Source organism: Ctenocephalides felis, unplaced genomic scaffold, assembly GCF_003426905.1.
Source record: "Ctenocephalides felis isolate EL2017-DRISC unplaced genomic scaffold, ASM342690v1 CF-g0.4_SCAFFOLD_01886, whole genome shotgun sequence".
NCBI lineage: Eukaryota > Metazoa > Arthropoda > Insecta > Siphonaptera > Pulicidae > Ctenocephalides > Ctenocephalides felis.
The window spans coordinates 52,310,076-52,332,978 of NW_020538040.1; the positions used below are offsets into that span (position 1 = coordinate 52,310,076).

The 22,903-nt window shown below is 29.8% G+C and overlaps 1 protein-coding gene and 1 pseudogene across 4 annotated transcripts in view; one reads left to right on the forward strand and one right to left on the reverse strand.

Annotated features, from left to right (window-relative positions):
• LOC113376560 overlaps positions 1–9,497 on the forward strand; it is a 41,926-nt gene extending 32,429 nt beyond the window's left edge. For all 4 annotated transcript variants that reach the window (XM_026616520.1, XM_026616519.1, XM_026616522.1 and 1 more), the window contains 3 exons: positions 4,305–4,464; positions 6,052–6,247; positions 8,038–9,497. In XM_026616520.1, the coding sequence (XP_026472305.1) occupies positions 4,305–4,464; positions 6,052–6,247; positions 8,038–8,234 (553 nt within the window). In that variant the 3' untranslated portion in view covers positions 8,235–9,497. The remainder of the gene's footprint in view (positions 1–4,304; positions 4,465–6,051; positions 6,248–8,037) is intronic.
• LOC113376559 overlaps positions 1–22,246 on the reverse strand; it is an 80,447-nt pseudogene extending 58,201 nt beyond the window's left edge.
• Positions 22,247–22,903: the final 657 nt, after the last annotated feature.

Consider the following 22,903-nt stretch of genomic DNA (forward strand, 5'->3'; position numbering starts at 1 on the left):
ATCAAATAAACAAGTATAAAACTATGTACAGTAAAATTCCCAGTTAATTGTCAACTATAAAAAAGTGTTTTTTTACTGTCACTCTAACAAAGGGGTAAAACCCCATATCCAGAATAAAACGGGACCGCCATGAGCACACATATCCAATGTATAATTTTTAATTTTAAAGAGGTTTTTCAAAATAATAGCTGCATTAATCGAACAATGCAAAATATAAACTTCATGGGTAATTTTTTTTTACAGAGATAACACTGTATTAAACCTTGATCTGTTAGATTTGTTAGAAATATTCATCAGCAGAGTTGAATAACTATTTATTTTATTTATTTATAGGTTCAATTGGTCCTAAACATAGAACAATTAAATAACGTAGACTTAAAAATTTTATTAAAGTCTCGTAAACTAAACAATATTACGAACAACCCGAAAAATAACAAAGAAAGAAAATTCTTTTGTTATGGATTTTCAAACATTGTCGTTTATCTTCCGTAAAAATCTAGACGTTGGCTTGTTATACAACTTCCGCCCTCCACTTTCAAATATTATTGTTAAACAATTTTGCTCGTTTGTTAAATACGGTGGTGAACTTCTTTACCCGTAAACCTTTAATGTCCGATCTACTATTTAAATTTATTTATGCCATAAATTTAATAACTTTGCATGATTTTCAAAAAAGTAAGACACTAAAAAGAATGTGACCTCAGAATTCAACTAAATAAACGACAATATTATTTTACAAAAAAAATTTCAATGGGGGTATGCTAAATACTTTTAACTATGGGGTGACAATAAATATATGAAAAAAAATGTTATATCCAAGCAAAATATAAATAAGATATCTCTTTTCTAACCCCTCAAATCCGCCTGATTCCTATATGATGCATTTTTATTATGTATCATTTGCTGCCGGATTTAAAAATGCATTAGTATAATGGAAACAAAAGAAATTCTTATAGGAATATGCAGAAACAAATTTCACGAAATTCACTTTAGTGATAATCGTTAACATTATATCTATAAGAATACAAAAATGCAGCAAAAGGTCACAATTTGGAAACATGAGAAAATAATTGGTATTTGAAATGTTAGATTGATATAACAAAATGTTTAGATATTTCCATTGTGTTTGTTTGTCACAATATAAAAATATATTACAAATTTCCAAAACGAGAAAAACGATAACTACGATATGCGTATGAAATTGCATGTTGATAAACTAATACTTCTAAGTTTGATATTTTATTAATCAAATTTTTCTAAAACAGTTCAAGAATCCATGCATTACGTTATAAAATGTTCTGCGTTCAAAGAATTAGAAATGAGTACACTGACGTGTTTACAATTCGTTTACATGTTGAATGAGCGCGCGGCTTCTTCATTAAACATTTATTTTACTACAGCCAAAGTTTTCACACTCTGTTTTGTGACTAAACTAAATAAATCTTCAGCCTATGAAATACTCTAGGACTGATTGAGTAGTGTGCGGGAAATTGGACAAAACATTCAACTAATACAAAACAAAAACTTACAAAAATAATATAGAGTGAAATAGACTTTTGTGATATTCTTCACTATTAATACTAATTGCTACAATGGTAATTTTCGGTAATGACTTGTGAAAATAGAAATTTACATCATTTTGAACTGTGCAGTTTTAGGCAACTTTATTGCAAGTTCGGTTAAGTTAAGAAAACTCATATAGAGTAGAGCGAGACTTAAAGGTCCGCGGGTTGAAAGGTCCACCACCGATCTCATAAACAAGTAAAGTTAAGAATTTTTTAACAACAATGTTTCAAAGAGGAGGGCGAAAGGTGTATAACCAGCCAATACCTTAATTTTTACGACGTTGCTACCAGGATATAGATGACAATGTTTGAAAATCCGTAACAAAAGTATTTTCTTTCGCTGTTAGTTTTTTTTATTGTGAGCACTTTTGTTTAGTTTACGAGACCTTAATAATTTTGAGGTATAGATACGTTGTTTAATTGTTTTATAAGATGCATTGTTAGTTTGAATTTAGATTCAACACATGTTTTTATATAAACTCTATAATAGCTTACATGTGGATGGGATAGAAAGGACCAACTGAACATTCACTCTGGCAAAGGTGTAAAAAATGAAAAATAGTAAATTGTAATGTAAATTCCGTTAAAAAAGAAATCTTACAAGAAATAAATTGAATTAATAGTTATTCCAACTCTGCTCTTATGAATATTTCTGACGAAATTCCAGATCAAGGTTATATACGGTGTGATCTTTGTAAAAAACGTACGCATAAAATTTATATTTTACATTAATTGAATAATATAGCTTTTATTTCGTAAAATTCCTTAAAAATTAATAATAAGATTAATAATAATTGTTTGCGAAAATAGTACAAAACACACTTCTGTAATTAAGATTTAACTGGGAATTTTACTGAACATAGTTCGATATTTGTTTATTTGATACCTGTTATAAGTTATGATGTAGTTCATTTGGTTTAGACAATGTAATTACTTAAAGTCAAAAAAGCTCTATGAGATTAAATTATTATATTATTATGTATCATATTTACAAACTGAAAAAAAAAATATTCCTATAGTCTAGTACCTAAAACATAGGTTTCTCATGTTTCATGTTAAATGTAATTGATTATACTACAGCTAAAAATTATTTTTTAAAAGTTGTCACAAGGTATTATAGAAATTGTGCAGCTAACTATACTATAGCTAATGACGAAACACGTAATCGTATATATAAACTAGGTTAACTGTTGAACACTCTTTTTCCATGTAATTTTGACTTAAATTACGGACTATAAACACGAAGAAAATCGTATTTCCTTCACCAGCTAATCTATCTATAAATATTAATACATTAGCTAAAGAAAAAATTGTAAAAAGCGCTTTACTAAATACGAATACACGTAAAACGATTCGCTCATTAAATAAAGGATTTTGAAATATGCTCGAAGGTCCTAAAGAAAAGCCTTCATATTGCCTTCACGTTCTGAAAATGCAATAAACACAGTTTCAAAATAGAATGATAAATAAATATAGAGAAAAATTCTATTTATTTTAGAACCTACAGCAAATGTCATAATAAAATCATGAAATCTCGGTGTAGAGCACAAAGAAAAAGTTTATGTTGATTTTATAAACAGTGTGTTATGTGTAAATCTATTTCAATATTCTTCAAGGGGCGTTGTTAGTGTGTAATTTTTACTAGTCACGGTTTATTTTATGCCATTATGTAGCAGTGTAACTTAATGATAGGCTTTTCTTGGAACATTGAAAGCTTTAGATCGCAGACGAGATTAACTCTAGCTTAGCTATTTCTATGAAAAATATACTAAATGAAAATATCATACATCATTAAGGAAATAAGTAGATCATGAAATTATATATGTATTTGGTGGTAAAACTAGAGTATGGCATCGTGCCTTAAGGCAAGTAATTTTTTTTAACTTTGAAAAAATTAGATTTTGAAAATTTAGAATTAAAAAAAATAACTTTTTTGAAAAATTTGAAACTTTTTTTTTATTTTGAATTTTCTTGAAAATTTAAAATTTGTTTTAAAGTTAGTCTAACGGTTAAACATTGTAATTCCTTGGTGCGAAACCCGTGGAAATATAAACACAATTATTAAAATCTCTATAAAAATATCTGATAATTTGATGTGCACATGCCCAATAATAAGGTGATCATACGTCCCGAATTGGCCGGGACAGTCCCGATTTTCCGCCTTGTCCCGGATTTTTAAAAATGTTTTGATTGCCAATATATTTTTAAATATAATTCAACTATGAAATTTGAATCGAAAAAATGTTCATACATTTTTTTAACTCACCAACAGTCAACACCCCCCTCCCCCCCCTTCCCCGTTCTCACACACATTCTAATCTGTCCCGGATTTCAAAAAAATATATATGGTCACCTTACCAATAATCATTTTTGACCGCCAAATGGCGTTTATTAACTTCCCGTGGGGTAAGTTATTGTAATGGGCCGAAAATCGGAATTGAAAATTTTTACATTTCTCGACGTTTTGGAGGTTTCTGAACATTTTGGCATACCTCAGAAAAAATGGATGTGTGTGTGTGTGTATGTGTGTGTGTGTATGTATGTGTGATCTCCAAAACCTTCCCAAAAATTTAATCAGTTCTCCATTTCGTCAATACAAGTAAAATGCTCTTTAAGTCATTCAAATCCGATTTTCCATTTCTTTTCTAGAATTTCTATTTCTAGTTCAACAGACATGCGAAAACGTGATTATATTATTAATATTGCTTTATTTATTAATTAAAATTAAATTTATTTCAGTATGGTGACATCTGAACCCCACGTTACGATAGCTGAGGTTGAGCGCCAAGAAGTAGGCAATAAAGGAAGACAAGGCACCAAAAGTAGTCGATTTGATCCCGAAGCAATAGTACAAGCCATGAAGGATCACTACTTGTTAGTTATTAAAGTTGTGCTTTTGGTAAGTACTGAATAATATTAATATAACAATTTTTCGTGATAATACGAGATATAAATACATAATGGTAGAGAATTTCGAACAAGAAGTAATATTAAATTTATATTTGCGTTCTGCGAACTTTCATACCATTCCAGAAAGTATAACATACTCTTTATAACCGCGAGCGTAAATATAAAAAAAATATGTAGTCCTTGGTAACTTTCCTACACGTTGGATTAACGAAGGGTCTTTACCACGATTGTGTATAAACAATTTATACGATTAGGAATATGGACGAGTTACACATTTTCAAAAAAAAGTGCATGCCAACATTCTAAAGAGCCGTTCAAGATTTTACTTGAAGAACAATTCTTATAAAAAAAGAAACAAGTTCAATTGCACATATCATTATAATGACGGCAAAGAAAAACTTTTATTTAATGTAAAACTACATTGTATTATTTCCTTTATACATCATTAAATTATTTCATCATGAATTATCACTAATACAAATTTAATTTAATTGTTATTAGTTCCCATTGTTTTGCTAAGGGGACTAATGCTTTAATTGATTGTTCGTGCTTCTATGTACCGAATTTCAAAAGAAAATAAAATCGATAATTAATGATTAATTTATCTAAATTTAATTAAAGAAAAAAATATCTTTTGTTCATTGTACAAGGACTTTGTTGTACAAACTACTACAATTTAATTAGAAGCAATAAAGAAGTTTCAAAATATCGGCCGGCAACTTATTGTTAGTAAGTAGATTTTATTATCATAGACTAAAGAAGTAGAAAAAAGTTAATAATTTACCAACCGATTCAAATCGATTATGTGGCTCTTATAGCCACAGAATCGTACATCATATGGGCAATAATCATTCTTTCAGATCATTTAATTGAAACTCAATAGTCATTTAAGGTAAAAAGAGCCAGGAAATGACAGCAATTATAAGATTTGAATTATTATATTAAGAAGAATTACTAGATCGGAGATTTTGTTGTTTTTTTAATTTTTTTCTAATTTATAGCCATTTGGCCCTCAATTTTGACTTTAGATTCGTGCTCAGCGGTACAAACTACATTGGAAAACATATGCCGCACACCCAATATAGACAACATTTCTTGTGGACCTGTGTAATTAATCGTTCATTTATTTATTTATTTATTAAAATAGCAATCAAGATACAATTTAATCTTATAAGCTATTGTGACATAAAGGAGAGGAATCAAAAGAAAGAAAGAAAAATAATAATAATAATAATAGAAGAAAAAAATTATTATCTAGAGTTCACTCCAATGAGTGAAGTCTAGTGTTTCATTTAAGAATTAATCGTAGTTACGTATATTTTCTTTTGTCCACAATGCCCTTTCTTATTATTTGATTTTGATTGTATATAAAAAATAAATTATTAAATACATACAGCTTTGTTATACCACAAAGTCATGGAAGAAATTGTTGAAAATATTAACCACGAATAGAAAATATTTGATCTAATAATACTATCATCGCTGAATTAAAAGTACATATCACAATTATATTATATATATAGATATTTGTGTGCTCAAGAATTGTATAGCTTTTATGAACGTATTTAAATTTTAGGGGTTGTCCATCATATGCGTGGGCCTACTCGATGATCCCGTTCATCAAGGCAATTTTCCTCCGGTATCAACACGCTACGTGGCCCTGGCGTACTCGACGTACAGCAGCTACATTATTATTTTAGGCGCTCTTCTCTTAGGCAGAGGCTTAGGTGAACGCTTCCCATGGAGGACTTGGTCTATTTTGGCAATTACCGGTAAGATTCATTTTACAATATTATATATATTATATATAATTTTGACATAAGTTGGTCATTGCCAAAATTATTAACGAAAGCTTTGGAAAATTTAAGGATTATAAGAGTTTTAATGTAATTTTTGATAGTTACTTTTCAAATCGAAGAGATACAAAGATATTATGCTCATCCTAATTAGTTATAAATGTGGTTATCAATAGGAAATTATTTTTCAGTCACTTATCCATGCTCGCGTTCAAATAAACTTTTTACCATGTCAACGTTAAATAAACGACATAATTGTTGTATAATACTGAATGAATCAAACAAAACTTTGAAATTCAGTTTCAAAATGTTTATATAATAGAAATAAGAAATATGAGATAAGGTCCTCAAAGGTGTTCCCAATGAGATGCATTTCGATTAAGATTTACTAATATATCTTCGTTTCTTATTAAACATATTGAATCTGAATATATGTGAAGATCGTCGCCCAAATATAAGCACTTATATTATATTAGACCTATAAAATACGGATTATGAAATTTACAGTATTTGTAATATTGATTTAAAAATATTGAAAACAATTATTCTTAAGCAATAACCAATTTTATTCCTCGAATGTTTAATTACGGTACGGGAAGTTCGAGCAATTTGCCTTAAGCACAATGCCATGCGCCACTAATTTGAGTCATAGATAATTGGATACAGAGAAAATATGTTTATACTAATTAATTTATAAATGTTATTAATTATAAATTATAAAATGTTAGAAATAAATGGATTTTCCACAAGGAATTATTTGTCAGTCACAATAAAATAGAGAATTAAAAGTCATTAGGGTTGATTAATCACGTGAGGCTTAAAGGAGCTTGAGAAAAAAATTCGCAAATATCACTTGGGGAAGGGTCTAGTTAAGATATCACGTGTATTTATTTTTTACCTCAAGTTGAAAAACATAAAAAAATCGAAATTTTACGATTTTTCTAACAATAAGTACTCAGACACACGTGATGCATGATAGGAAGGAAGGTAATTTTAAATAACCACGTATCAAGGAAGAGGGGGGGGGGGGTCAAAAATCCTAAGAAATCACGTTAATAGACAGCCCCTTATTAACTTCCCGTAGGGTAAGTTATAGTAATCGCAAAAAAATCGAAATTGAAAATTTTTATATAATTTTATGTTTCAAAGGTTTTTGAACATTTTGAAATACCTTAGAAAAAATGAATTTATGTGTGGATATGTATGAGTGTGTGTGTGTGTGTGCGGATACAAAATTTTTTCGACGATTTCGGGAACACCGTTCAACCGATTTGAATAATTTAAAAAAACATTCGATTCGTATAGATAATGAGGCGTGCTGATTAGTTTTTGGCGAAGGCAGGTCTAGCCGTTCCGTAGATACGGGACAAAAAGTGCCGAAAAGGTACCTCAGTTTTTAAGAGAACGAAGCGTCCGATTTTAAACATTCAAAAAACATTTTACTTGCATTGACAAGATGAAAAACTGATTAAATTTTTGGGAAGGCAGGTCCAGCGGTTATGGACTCTCAATAAAAATAAGTTAAAAAATGTCATTTGGGGATCAAAAGTGTTAATTGGACATATTACATCAAATTATCAGATATTTTATAGGAATTTTCATAATGTGTACATATTTTGTGTAATTTTTTTTGGGTTCCGTACCAAGACTTTTAATTATGGTACGGAAAGTTCCAGCAATTTGCCTTAAGGCACGATGCCATGCACCCCACTAGTTTATAGTTCTTATCGACAGAAAATTGCAATTATCATATCAATATTTTTCAGGTGCTGCCTTATTCATCGCTGTAGCCGCTGTTCTACTAGTAGACTGGTCAAACCTGACCTACAATCCGATCTGGCACCCTAACACCCATCGCCTGGACCTGTTATGCGCGTCAGGCGCTTTGGCCGTACCCACAGCTGCCCTTTTCATTTTGGACGCCGTGCTGACTTGCAGACGCGGCCAAGTGTCGGATGACTGATGTCCGTACTGTTGCGTACGCGGACCGAGCGTTTACACATGCAGTTAAACGAAATATTGGGAATGTATCACATGTTACACGCTGAATGCAAAATCTTAAATGAGACTATTAGTTTTTTCTTTTTTTTTTAAACTGTAACGTTGAATTTAGTACACATATAAAAGTAAAATAATTATGTTAAATATCAAGCAGAAAGTATAAAGAATTAAACAGCATCTCACAACTTATGTTAATTGAATTTGGACGCTGTGAGATAAATGATCAAAATAGATAATAAAAAAATATATTGCTTGTATCTTGATAATTTTAGTGGAAATTTTGCATTCATAGTTTAACATGTGAGCGTTAACTAATAATGATACCCGCGGTGTTGAAATATATTTTTAAATGATATACGTATTTTTTTCAATGTTCCGCATATTCGTGTCTGTCTGTCACCTCTATTATTTCTATCTTATATAATTAAACAATATATATATATATATATATATATATATATATATGTATATATGTATACGCACAGCTTCATTAGATCGCATATATTGTTATATATTAAGATATGTCTAATATAAGCTCATTGAACATAATTGATTATAAATCACACTTACTTTACTATATGAAAAATCTCGAAAAACATATGTTATTACTATAAATATTTGATCATAATATATTTGAAAACAATACAATTAGTTGCAATGATACGGTTCTAATTGTAAGTCATAAATATATAAGATATATATTTATACTATAGTCATAAATTTAAAAATTCGTATCGCAAATAATTTGATTATATAATGTAAATATTTATTATTGATACAAATGCACTTAAAAGCTTTGAATGTGCCTTAAAATTTATATTTAAATGTCAAAAAATGTAAAATCAACTCTAATGTTGAAGTAAAATACTGCAAAATTAATAATAAACCAAATAAATAGAAGAACGCTTAAAAACCAAAGAGGATGTTGATCCAAATTTTGTTATAAATATATTTACAAAAATCAATGTGTTATATTTTATCGTTAGTACAAACTCCATATAAGTAAAATTATTAATTTTAACAATATACAATATGTTATTGTTATTACACAGAAAACATTACACCTTCTCTATTTTGTGATCTACTCAATCAATTTATAATTCGTTGACATAGACATCGGCTTCCAAGCTAACTAATTATTATACATTTTATATCTATTATTAGTTATATAGATAAAATTGTTGATGTCACATCAGAGCACTTTAAATGTTCATAGAATTCAATGTGAGCCATGATATGTATCCTATATAATATTTTAATAAAACATAATAAAAACATTTAATAAATATTATTATTACAAAATTATCGGCGAAGACTAAATAATAAAAAATGTACATTTAAATAAATGAGGTAAAAAGATTATTTGAAAAAAGTCGCTTTTGTGTATTTAGAAGAAGTACAAAATTTTTTGCAGATATCTAGACTGGATAAACGCAACTGTCAATTTTTGTTAACACTAAACCTACCAAAGCCGGTCAAATTGACCGTTTTAAACTTTGCATATAACTTTTAGACATATTCAAACGTTAAAATACCATTGTCAAACTATATGACAATTCGTGTTATTTTTTCACCCTTTGTATGTTATTTTTTCTATTTTCCGAAAAAAGATTGTAATCTGGCCTAACTACCGCGGTCGGTCAATTTGACCGGTGTAAAATAATGCAATTTGGAGAGTTGTTTCCATCGAAATGTAGGTGCAGTTCTATGCAAAATATACCAAATGAACCAGACAAATTCAGAATAAAGTTCTGGATGGTGTGTGAAGTCTTTAGTAAATATATAATAAATGGGTTTCCCTATTTGAAAAATGACAAGAGGAAAGATTGTTCAATTCTTCAACTGGATAGTTCGCCGTTTTAAAACTGATAAAATTTCATTACTCTCACAGTGTATAAAATAGGAAAAGAAATAGAAATAGGAAAAAACAGCAAAAGTATTAGTACATAGTTTAGTAAAAATGTGGCAGCCCAGGTGGCTAAGAAATGTAACAAGAAGCGAAAATTTGTAGGTGGCAACTTTATAAATGTATCATATCAACATTTTGATCCTAGTTGAATAAATGCGTAAATTGTTTATGGAGAGACGATGAATGAAAACATTTTTAAGCACGTACTTTTGTTTTAGTTTATTTTTTATTTTGGCGATGCATAATCAAATCGAAAATTAAATTTTTATCAACACTGTCCATCAGTTTGGCTTTGTGTGGTCAAAAAAACTATTCAAATAAAATTTTGCGAAAGTTATTACAACAAATATATTTGCGTCAAATGTACATTTCAGACTAAAATAATTAATAAACAATTTGAGAAAGCCGAATAAAGTATTATGTATGCATATGGCATTCTGTATATATATTTAATTTTAGTTGTTTTTTTCTTACAATTTTTTAAATTATATAAAAAAAAATTAGATAATACTTTATATTTTTTATTTTATATACGCTAAACAATAAATCAATTAAATCAATCAAATAATAAAAATAGATAACTTTTTAATAGTATACATGAATGGTAGGTTTAGTGTTAATAATTACCACAGCTAAACTATAAATAAAAGATCATAATACGATAAATATAAAAAATGCAGGACATTTTAAACATTTTTCTCTTATCCGCGCTTGAGCATTATAACCACTAAGTTACTATAATAAAAAATAAGCAAAACGACCATTCTATGACGTTTCAATTAAAAACAAAAAAACAGAACTCACAAATATCATGTTTAGAAATGACAGTACTAAAAGAGAGAACTGGAAATTTAGATTGACGAAAACAAAAAAGTAAATCAAATTTCAAGTATATAAACACCAATAAATCATAAATATTTTAAACGTTTTAAACGTTGAATAGACATTATTCAAATAAATCAATTAACCAAACGCTGATATTGATTTGACATTAACTCGAATGAAACAAAAGAGCAATTTATGTCAACGAATTATTTTGGTTAGCAAAAACGCTATAATAATGGAAAACTATGCTGGTGAGACATTGTCGCCATATATTAAAAGATAGCTAAAAAATTTAAGTGCAAAAATAATAAATGATGCCAGGAATTGAAAACCCAGGCAATCTGCAAAGAACGAACTCTTCTAGAGGCCAGAAAGCGAATGGGACAGTAGGAAATTCTACAACTGTGAGGTTCCTTGAATTAGTAAGTGATAAAATAAAATGACTTATGTATCAGATCAGTAGCGATCATCACTAAACGCCGGTCAAAATGGCCGCTTCAAACTTATCAAACTTTCAATTCCAGTTCTTATAATATACCAATAAAATTTTCTTCACTCTTCGATTTTAGTTATTTTTCCTATTCTCCGATAAAAAATTATTATGTCGCTTAACTTTCGCCGTCGGTCAATTTGACCGGTGGATAATATTGTTATTTGGGGAGTTGCTTCCTTCAAATGTAGGTGCAGATTTATGAAAAATATACCAAATAAACCATACAAATTTAGAATAAAGTTCTGGGCGGAGTGTGATGTCAGTAGTAAATATATAATAAGTGGGATTCCATATTTGGGAAATGACAAATGTCCCAATTCCTTCAATATCCAAATTCTTCAATTGGATAGTTCATTGTTCTAAAATTAAAAAATTCAATCACAAATTTTGAAGAAATTTGTATGAATCAAATTTTATTACTCTCGTGGTGTATAAAAGTACACCGAAAAGTGCTTGCTCCTAGTTTCAAACATTATCCGATAAAAATAGGAAAAGCCAGCAAAAGTCTTCCGAAAACTATTAGAATTTGTATTAGTACATTGTTTGTTGAAAATGTGGTACACCAGATGGCTAAGAAAAAAAAACATGAAGTCGAAACTTTGTAGTTGGCAACTTTAAGTATATTTCAACATTTTGATAAATGCGTAAATTGTGTATAAAGAGACGACGAGTAAAAGACGACATTAGGTATGAATTTTTATTTTAAGTTTTTAATCCGACGATGCATATTCAAAATCTCAAGAAATTCCAGTTTTTATCAACACTGCCCGGCTTTGTGTGGATGAAAAACTTATCAAATTGTTTTTTTTGTTAAAGTTACAACTATATTTGCTTCAAATGTACATTTCAGAGTAAAATAATTTGCAAACTAGTGGGGCGCATGGCATCGTGCCTTAAGGCAAATTGCTGGAACTGCCCGTACCAAAAAAAATTACTCTGAAAAAATTAGATTTTTGAGAAACTATACATTTTTGACAAAAATTTACTTTTTTGAAAAAAAAGACTTTGAAGAAAAATTTATTTTAAAATATTTTAGAAATTCTGAACTTTTTTTCAAAGCAATCGTACTGCTTTAACTGCATAGAGACGAAATATCAGAGCGCGTAAGCGCCGCGTCGCCATCTAACGGATAAATATTGGTACGGAAACCATAGGAATGCAAACAAAATTTATACTTATTGTTAAAATCTCTATAAAATATCTGATAATTTGATGTGCATATGTCTAATGATCATTTTTGACCGGCAAATAGTATTTTTTTACTTTTTTTACTATATCTCCGAAACCGATAGACCTGCCTTCATGAAAGTTTGATCAGTTCTTCATCTTGTTAATACAAGTAAAATGTTTTTTGAATTATTCAAATCGGACGCTCCGTTCTCTTAAAAACTGAGTTACCATTTTTGGCACTTTTTGTCCCGTATCTTCGAAACGGCTAGACCTGCCTTCGCCAAAAACTAATCAGCACGTCTCCTTATCAATACGAATCGAATTCTTTTTGAATTATTTTAATCGCTTCATCCGTGTTACCGAAATCGTCGACAAAAATTTGTATCCGCACACACACACACACACACACACACACACATTTTTTCTAAGGTATGCCAAAATGTTCAGAAGGTTTTGAAACGTAAAGATATATAAACATTTTCATTTTCGATTTTTTGCGATTACTATAACTTGCCCTACGGGAAGTTAACAATGAGAGGAAGTCAAATAAAGTATATTATTTCTGCATATGGCATTCTGTATGAATGTTCAATTTTGTAATTAGTAGGTATAAATAAACAAGAATTGCCAGTATATATATATATATATATATATATATATATATATATATATATATTAAGTTATGGATTACATAAAATAAGCTATGCTTCTTCCGGACTACAATACAATAGTAAATGGGCACCGATCTTTGAAACACTTCATATCCGTATTGCAACTGCATTACAATTTCGCAGTCGGCCTAATTCGATAACATCGAGGTTATATGTCAGGAATATCAGCAAAATAGATCTAAGAATATGCACACTTATCACTGGCAATTTGCTTATTGTTTAATTGAGTAAATAAATTATAGTGTTGAGTGAGGGCAATGTAAATAATATCCTAGCGCAGCCAATTAGATGTATGCATTAGGAAATTATTTTGTAATCGGTTAACATCTACAATAACCTAAAACGTCAACGAAAACTACGTCATCTGATCCACGGAGGATGAGAGATTGTACAATATTATTATTGATCAATCTAGAAGCAAAATTGTTAATAAAGTGAATATGTAATCTAAGTAATAGTTAAAGCAGTGGTTTCCAATCTTTACGTGCCCCCATTCGCCATTTTTTCTAAATGTTGCACCCCCTTAGTTGTTCCATTCCAATTTCATAAATACTAAACTGATACAATTTATTTAACGAGATATATATATATATATATATATATATATATATATTATGTATTTTTTTATTTTTTATTTATATAAATGAACATGAATGAATTTTTATTTTTAATTTATATGAATGAATTAATATTTTTCACATAATATTATGTATTATTATAATAATATATAATATGTAAAAAAAATATTAATACATTCATTTTTTTACAAAATGAACTCATAACTTTCCGAAGAATTTCTCTAATATTTTCATGATATTTAAATCATGTAAAAAATATTAAAAGTATCAACAAAAAAATGATTAACTTCGAAAATTATGTGTTATTATTTATTCGTTTTATATACAAATCTTTTCATACCTACATCTTCCGAAAATATTTTTCGAATATTTTTCATATAAGCTTGTGATTATGATAAAGTTATACTTTTTTGTTGTGTTAGGATTACAGAAAAATTCTTTGCATGGTGTTGCAATAATTATTCCATACGATTCTTAAATTTCGGCTTAAAACTTTTGAAACATCAGAAACTCAACAGAAACGGGAAGATTCTCTATAGAATACTATAGATTCTCTATGTACAGAACCCACACTAATTAATTCAGAAAAATAATACGCGCACCATGTGTCGAAATTAAATGATCATCAATATCTTCAATAATCATCATCAATAAATACTGTCGTAATTTCTAAGCTATACTTTTATTAACTTCCCGTAGAGTAAGTTACTGTAATCGTCCAAAAATCGAAATTGAACATTTTTACATTTCTTCGCGTTTTGAAGATTTCTGAACATTTTGGCATACCTCAGAAAAAATGAATGTGTGTGTGTATGTATGTATGGATACAATTTTTCAGTCACGTTTTCGGGCGCACGGATCAACCGACTTGAATGGTTCAAAAAAAATCGATTCCTATTGACAAGGAGATGTGCTGATTAGTTTTTGGCAACGGCATGTCCAGAGGTATTGGAGATACCGAGCTTAATGTGCAAAAAATGGCAGTTTCTGAGAGAACTAAGCATCCGATTTGAATGATTCAACAAACTTTTTGCTTGTTTTGACAAAATAATTGCTTTTGAAAAAAAAATTATTTCAAATTTTGTTTTATATATCGAAAATAATTCAGATTTTAATTTTAATTCTGGCTAAAGTTCTAAAGCTCACTTATATACTTTAAATAAATAATTTTAACTTTGTAATTCAGTTTATATAATTCTTTGAATATTAGACAATGTTACAGTATTTATAATAAGCTATATGGAAACATTTAATATTTCTCGAATTTCGTTATGGTACGAGAAGTTCCAGCAATTTGCCCTAAGGGCCAATGCCATACACCATTATTTAATTTTGTTTTTGTGTTACCATACTTTGGTCATGTACAAAATTCTTTAATGTATATTCCAGGTTTCGTTAAATATAACGTTTTTCATATTCATCGGATTCGTGCATTCACAACATGGCTACAACGAAGTCACTCACAAATCCTATATGCTGATGTGGATTACCTACAGTGCTACTAACATGTTGGTCATAGTGGACTTATTATCAAGGTATCCCCAATTTTATATAAATCTCAGAGCAATCTCTGAATTGGCATAAATAATTTAAATTTTTTTAGACTGCTATTATTTATTATTTCTTTTAGAAGTAGAAACTTCCTTTTTTCTCAGAAATTTATTTATAAATACTTTTTACTGGGATATGGAGTGTCCCCTTCTTCGGCAACTTTCAATTTTACATATTTACTACTGTGAATGCATACATTTAAAGCTCGAGGCATTTTTAATTATAATTTTTAGATAATGTATAATTTGGTTATTTGTTTGCTTTAGTGATCGTTTATTCAATAAAATTTAGTTTCCTTAAGTGAAAAGTGAACTATTTCCATTTCTTGTTAGTAGTTCCTGAAGAAGGGACATACCATAGCCATTCATGTTTAGAATTAATTTAAGAGAGAAACGAGAAATTTAAAATTTCTAATGACTAATTGCAAGAAATAAAAATAAGAATAATTCATTTGTAATTTTTTGAAGAAAAAAAGAACGCTTTTATTTCAGAAATATGAAATAATAAAAAATTCATACTTGCATCTGCATTGTATTAGGTTGGCAACTGAGTAAGTGCGGCTTTCAACTTAGACGTTTTCAATTGAATTTCTAGGTTTGCTGACGTAGTCCAAATTTTAAATACCATTTGTTATTGGCATGTAGGCAAAATTCACCTGTCATTAAGTAAAAAAGTTTTTTTATCAATTGCGTAGTTTTCGTTTAGCGTTCGTTGAAAGATGGAAAATTTTGGTCATATTTTGCTTTTTTAATTCTGCAAAGGTGAAAAGGCATCTTGAGCTCACAAAAAGTTATGAGCTGTTTATGGTGGCTGTATTTATATAACGTAGTTATGAAATTTATCAAAACTTTCCTTCGATACTCAGGTTGTTGGGTTATAATTTAAGTCTTGTAGCTGTGGACTGTATTAAACACTGATTTGTTTGAATATTATGTATTTGTTGCAGTTCTAATTACAATCTCTGATTTGTTACTAAGTTATAATAAAAGAAGATATATTTATTTTTATTGGTTATTTACATGCTGTTAAGCGGACTTTACTTTTAGAAGTGAACAACTAGTTCAATTAAAACACTCCGCTACCCCCTTTACTAGGGGTAGCAACCATTCCGTGTAAAGCTTACTGCCCAATATAATAAAACGAAAATACGTCCGAACAGTGGCAAAGCCTTAAAAAACGGCAATATCAAAATTGATTTGTCAAATTTCGTTCTGATCATATTTCATTCGAAGATTAAAAACGCTCTGGTCCTCAAGTTGAAGTTGATTACAAATGAATTGACTATGTTTACTCTTACCATCCATCCGAAAGAGCAATTCTGATGTCTACATTGGACAACTAACGAAATTAAACAACGCTGTTGAAGAAAAGCGGTTTATATTATATTACACATATCTTTGGCCACTTGCCAAATAATTATTGAATCTTATTAGGACTGTTTTGCCATATCCACCATATAGTCTTGACCTCGTACGTTTTGCTTACTTTTTGTTTCGATCTTAACAAAATTCCTCGAAAGGTAAACAATTCAATAATGATGATGGTATAAAATTGTACCTGATTCGGTTTTTTGGCTTATAAAAACCAGAAGTGAAATGAAGATGCTGCTTGAAAGATGACAAAAAGTCATTGATCAAAATGGACAATGCATTATCGAATAAAGTTATTTAGTTCCATGAAAAAAATGTTTTCGATTTTCTAACAAAAATCCGCACATACTTAGTTGCCAGCGTAATAGTTTGCAAAATGAATGTTCGGACATACAAGTTCCCAGGGTCCGATTTATCATTAACAATATAATTATACAATTTTAAGAATATTGTAATATAAAATGTTTCATTACTTGAAATTTCAGATTAATGTGTCGCAAAATAGACCTTATTCCATGGCTTATGTTCTGCGGCATGAGTACGACTATGTACGTTTTAACAGCTACATTTTTTGGTATAATGGCGTCAAAAATCAGTAATGATAGTTTTGTAGTTTTGACAGCATTTGGATGTTCCATATCGGCCTTAGCTTTTCTGATGGATTTCTTCACGGGAATTTGGTAAGGTTATTTAAAAAATATCATACTCTAAGGACAACTATAAACCCAAAATATCCAAGAGTATCTTATACCTTATTACCCCATCTCGGTTTTAAATATGAAGACAATGAAAAATTTAATTATAATTTTGTAGGAAATATAAAGCATTAGAAAAGAAGCTCGATACACCTGGATTGACCGAACTGTCTAGAGTAAAAAGTAAGACCAGCAGAACAACCAAAGGTAGTAAACCGAGCCGAGCAAGTATCGCAAATAGCTACGGCACTAGAAGTTCAATTTTTATACAAAACGGACGAAATAAAAATGGTAAGAATTTAAATTGGAAATATGTAACTATACTCAAAATGAAGCTCCAAAATTTTGTGCACAAAGGGCATGAATGGTACTTTATTAGGAATTATTGTCCCTTCACCTACATACTTTTTTGAGAAAACGTCGATCAAAGGTCTAATTTTGACAAATGCCAAAAAAAACGATAGTAATTTTTGCAAACTTTGAAGAATTTTTAAAATTAAACGACTTGTCGTAGGGCCGTAATATTTTAGTATGATCTACAAGACTATGGTATCTACCTCAAAAAAAAAATCATAAAAATCGACGATTTTTTTTTAAAAAAACTTTATTACAAGAAAAAGGCCCGGCCGATCTTTACCACAAACTAATCAGCACGATTCCCAACCAATATCTTTCAAACGGTTTTTGAATTTTCAAAATCGATTCAGAATTGCGGGCTAAAACGTAGACGAAAAAATTTTCACTTTTCTGCGACTTACAAGGAAACGCCTCGACTGATCATCGCACAAAACTCAGAAACGCTAGTCCTCATCGAGATACATCGAATGGCTTTTAAATTTTTGAAATCGGTCCAGCCGTTTAGGAGAAAACGTCGATTTACGGCAGAAAAACTGTTCACACACACACATACTTTTTCCAAATTTGATCTCATTCGATTCAGAATGGCTTGAAATGTTGAGAAAATATAAAATTAGCAAGTAGGATTTTTTGATGAAAACAAACTTCTCCTTCGGGAAGTTAATGAATGATAATAATTTTATTTTTATTTAGGTGATTTAGGGTAAGAGTTGTTCAGCGATATATATTGGAAAGAGCTGTTTGAGTCGTGACCCAGAATTTAATTTTTTTGATATTATTATAGCCAAAATATAAGTTCTAATGCCTGAATACTTAATGCATAATCGTTGCTATGAGAGACTTTTTGCTTATTAGGCATATTATATTCATAATTGCATAATTCCAACAAAAGAGTTCATTCAATACTCAATAATTGCTTTGTAAGAATAAAAGTTTATGAAAGAATCTAGGAAGTTTAGCAGTAACAAAACGACAATTTAGAAAAAAAAATATGCAGAAACGATTCTAGTTAAAAATTTCGATAATATTTTAATAAACCTAATAAATTATTGGACATTGGACAAGTTCTCAATTTACCGCATCTATATCCATTGCAATAACAATATTTCACATGCATTATAAAATTTTTGTTTCTATTTATTTTCAATAATATAAACTATATACCATAAGCTAACTAGCGATAACAATAAGCGAAAACAATAAGGTATCGGTTACGAACACGATATTAGCTTGCAAAAATTATTGATACACTTTCAAATATGACTTACAAATAATAATGTAATATAACAAATAATATAATAAATTAACTCCATTTCTAAAAGGTACATGTCCAAGACACGAATCATTGGCCAAAATGTCACTTCACAAATCGCATCCCGAAGGGAATTTTTGTAAATTAGTGGATGCCGGTGATAATGATATATCATACGGAGAAGATCCACCGCCCCTTAAAAAACCAAGGTACTAAAAACGCAAAAAATTTAATTATACCATAATTTCGCTTAGATAAATAAGATTTATCATTTTTTTAAAGAATTCCAAGTGGATGCTGTATAACTAGCTGGTCAGAGATGGAGGCCACGATGGATATACAAAGCATGCAGGACGAGGTGCAGGATCAAGGGCACAAAGACCTTGAATTTGTTAGGGAGCACTGGAGAAGACCACAGGCACAATGGGCACAGTGCATTGAGGTATTGGATCATAAATATAAATAAATATAATCGACTAATAAGTAATAGAACTTAATTCCTTCTTGTGAATTTCTTATAAGATTCAACCTCCGGCCAAAATCGGTTATTTGGTACCACTAAAGAAACCACCTGCACAGTTATTGAGTGTGCCTCAGAGAATAGCCAACTCAACATGCAAGACAACCACGCCGCCTAGCACTCCAGGGAGCCTAGGGCCAGCGCCCCCTAAAAAGCCTAAATGGTCCAGCAAGTTTTTAGGGATATCTGTTTGAACTTTTCGCCCTTATATTAAAAGTAAAAACAATATGTTGTAATATATTTAAATAACTTCTAAATATGTTTTATTATTTTAGATAATAAAATTACTCTCAATAAAAAAAATTAATTTGCGTTTAAACTTGATGTAATGTAAGGTCAAAGTAAATCATGAATAAATTGTTCCTTTTAAGTAACTGTCTCATTGCTTAGCAAGTAGCCCACCGAACTGAGAATTTATTAACTTCCCGTAGACTTAGGAATGTTTGCATTTCTCCACGTTTTGTAGGTTTCTGAACATTTTGGCATACCTCAAAAGGAGAACCCGCGCGTTGCTCGTCTCGGATTTTGATGAAACTTGGCACAATGGTAGATTTGATGCCCAAACTGACTCCGGTAAAATATTAGAGGCCTATGAAAAGCGGTTTAATTATAAAAATTAATTAAAGTTTGCATTGTAGCAGCGCGCGGCATGCATAGCTTGCGATGTTTTTCCTTATCAACAGCAGGTTGGCCGAGTGGCTATCGTCGTGGAATTCTAATTTTTGCTCCGGGGTTCAATTCCCGATTCAGATATATTTTTTTTATTTTTTTTTATTTGATATTTTTAATTTCACGTGTAAATAATATCAAAATTTATTTGATTTTTTAATTAATTTTATATTTTTCGCTAAATATTCTATAATAAAGTCCTTCGTAATACCGGTAAATTTTTATTTTGATATTACTTATGAAACTTACGATCATATAAATGTTAAGTGATTCCTGAAACATTATAATTTTGTATTAATATCAGCAATAATAATATCCCGTTTTCGGGCGCACGAATCAACCGATTTGAATGGTTAAACTAGCTGTAAGTGAAATTCTGTCTTAAGGCAATTAAGGCATTGTGCCTTAAGGCAAATTGCTGGAACTTCCCGTACCGCAATTCAAAATTTGAGTAATTAAAAATAATCAATAATAATCAATAAAAGTTGATCAATGATTTAAAACTTTTAATAAAAATTCGAACCATATTAAATCATTCTATTTTAAATCATTTATTTTGGAAATTCTGGTCTTTTTTTCAAAACAATCGTACTGCTTTAACTGCATAAAGACGAAATATCAAAGCGCGTAAGCGCCGCGTCGTCGTCTAACGCGTAAACATTGGTACGGAACCCATAGGAATGTAAACAAAATTTATACTTATTTTTAGAATCTCTATAAAATATCTGATAATTTGATGTGCATATGTCTAATGTTCATTTTTGACCGCCAAATGGCATTTTTTTTACTTTTTTGTTAGATCTCCGAAACCGCTAGACCTGTCTTCATGAAAATTTGATCATCTTGTCAATACAAGTAAAATGTTTTTTGAATTATTGAAATCGGACGCTCCGTTCTCTTAAAAACTGAGGTACCGTTTTTGGCACTTTTTGCTCCATATCTTCGGAACGGCGAGACCTACCTCCGCCAAAAACTAATCAGCACGTCTCCTTATCAATACGGATCGAATGTTTTTTAAATTATTCAAATTGCTTCATCCGTGTTCCCGAAATCGTCGACGAAAATTTGTATCCGCACGCACACACGCACACACACACACAATCAATTTTTTTTAAGGTATGCCAAAATTTTCAGAAAACTTTGAAACGTAAAGATATATAAAAATTTTCATTTTCGTTTTTTTGCGATTACTATAACTTGCCCTACAGGAAGTTAAAGATGCTCATTGAATAGTTTTCCTAAACGCAAAAACTAGTATGATGATAATTTAGTAATTATTTACTATTATAAGTATAAATGAATATACATAGTAATTTTCTATGTTTTTGCAGAATATGTATTTCATCTTAATAATTAGGTTCCTCTTATTTTTATTATCAAAAAAACTGTGACGGAAGGAATTAATGTCATTTCATGAATTTACATAAAAAAAAATTGCTTCGAGATACAAGCAATTAGACCTAAGCTCGTACGGCGGGGTACCACAACTACCACCGTACTGTAAATGATTTTTTTACACTCATTCAAGCTACACCCATGTCATCGGCACATGCCAAATTAACCTAAAAATCAAGTCGAACATGAATAGTTGATGACATTAGCACAATTACCTTCTCCGCTTTTGCAAGGATGACCCAAAGTTTTCTCCAAGTAGAAAACTTATTTTGATCACTAAAAAGATACTGCATCTCCTTGCTGGCATATCTGGTGCTCAAAGGCGAAGTGTAATTGCAATATTCTTTATTAACCATAATTTCTCCTGTGGCCTCCATTTTCACTTAATGGTAACAGTCAGATGTAACACTGAATTACGTTCAAATACAAATAACTTTGATTCGAACTCAATTTAGCTAAGAAATACGCCGTTCAACAATATCTTTTTAGAATTGTACAAATCTCAACGGCCGGCACGCAACTTCATAATGACACAATGCGCAATTGGTCAAAGCGCATGTTTTCCATGCCAACAGTGGCGTAGTCGGGGTCAATGTCGCATATGTTTGTAAATATTTTTTATCATTATTACTATTTTTTATTATTATTGAAAACAGTAGTCAATCACGGTTTAATCAATAATTGCAGTAGCTAAATTATTATTTGTAAATATAATCGCTAATTTATTCACTCATAAAAATAATTGCAACGGTTTTAAATAATGACGGTATCACTGTAAAAATTAATCAAAATAATTTACATTTTAATAAGCAAATTTTAAAATTATTTTTAAATACTCATATATAAAAATAAATTTTAAATATAAATATATGTGACATTAAAATCTCTTGCGACTCCATAATTTTCATACATATAGTTTAAGAAGCCATGGTATAGAACATAAAAAAAATATTAATTGTTATGGAAATAAAAAAAATATAAATAAAAATGTGAAAGTAAAAACTCCCGAATCCAAATTCTATCGAATTTTAGAATATTACCAGAGAAAGAACATTTATTATATTAATTATATGGCATAAGATTTTATATAATTATTTTTAATAACAATAGTGACACGTAATTACAACAAAACAACATAATTCGTTAATTTATAATTACATGCATTTGTATTCAAAA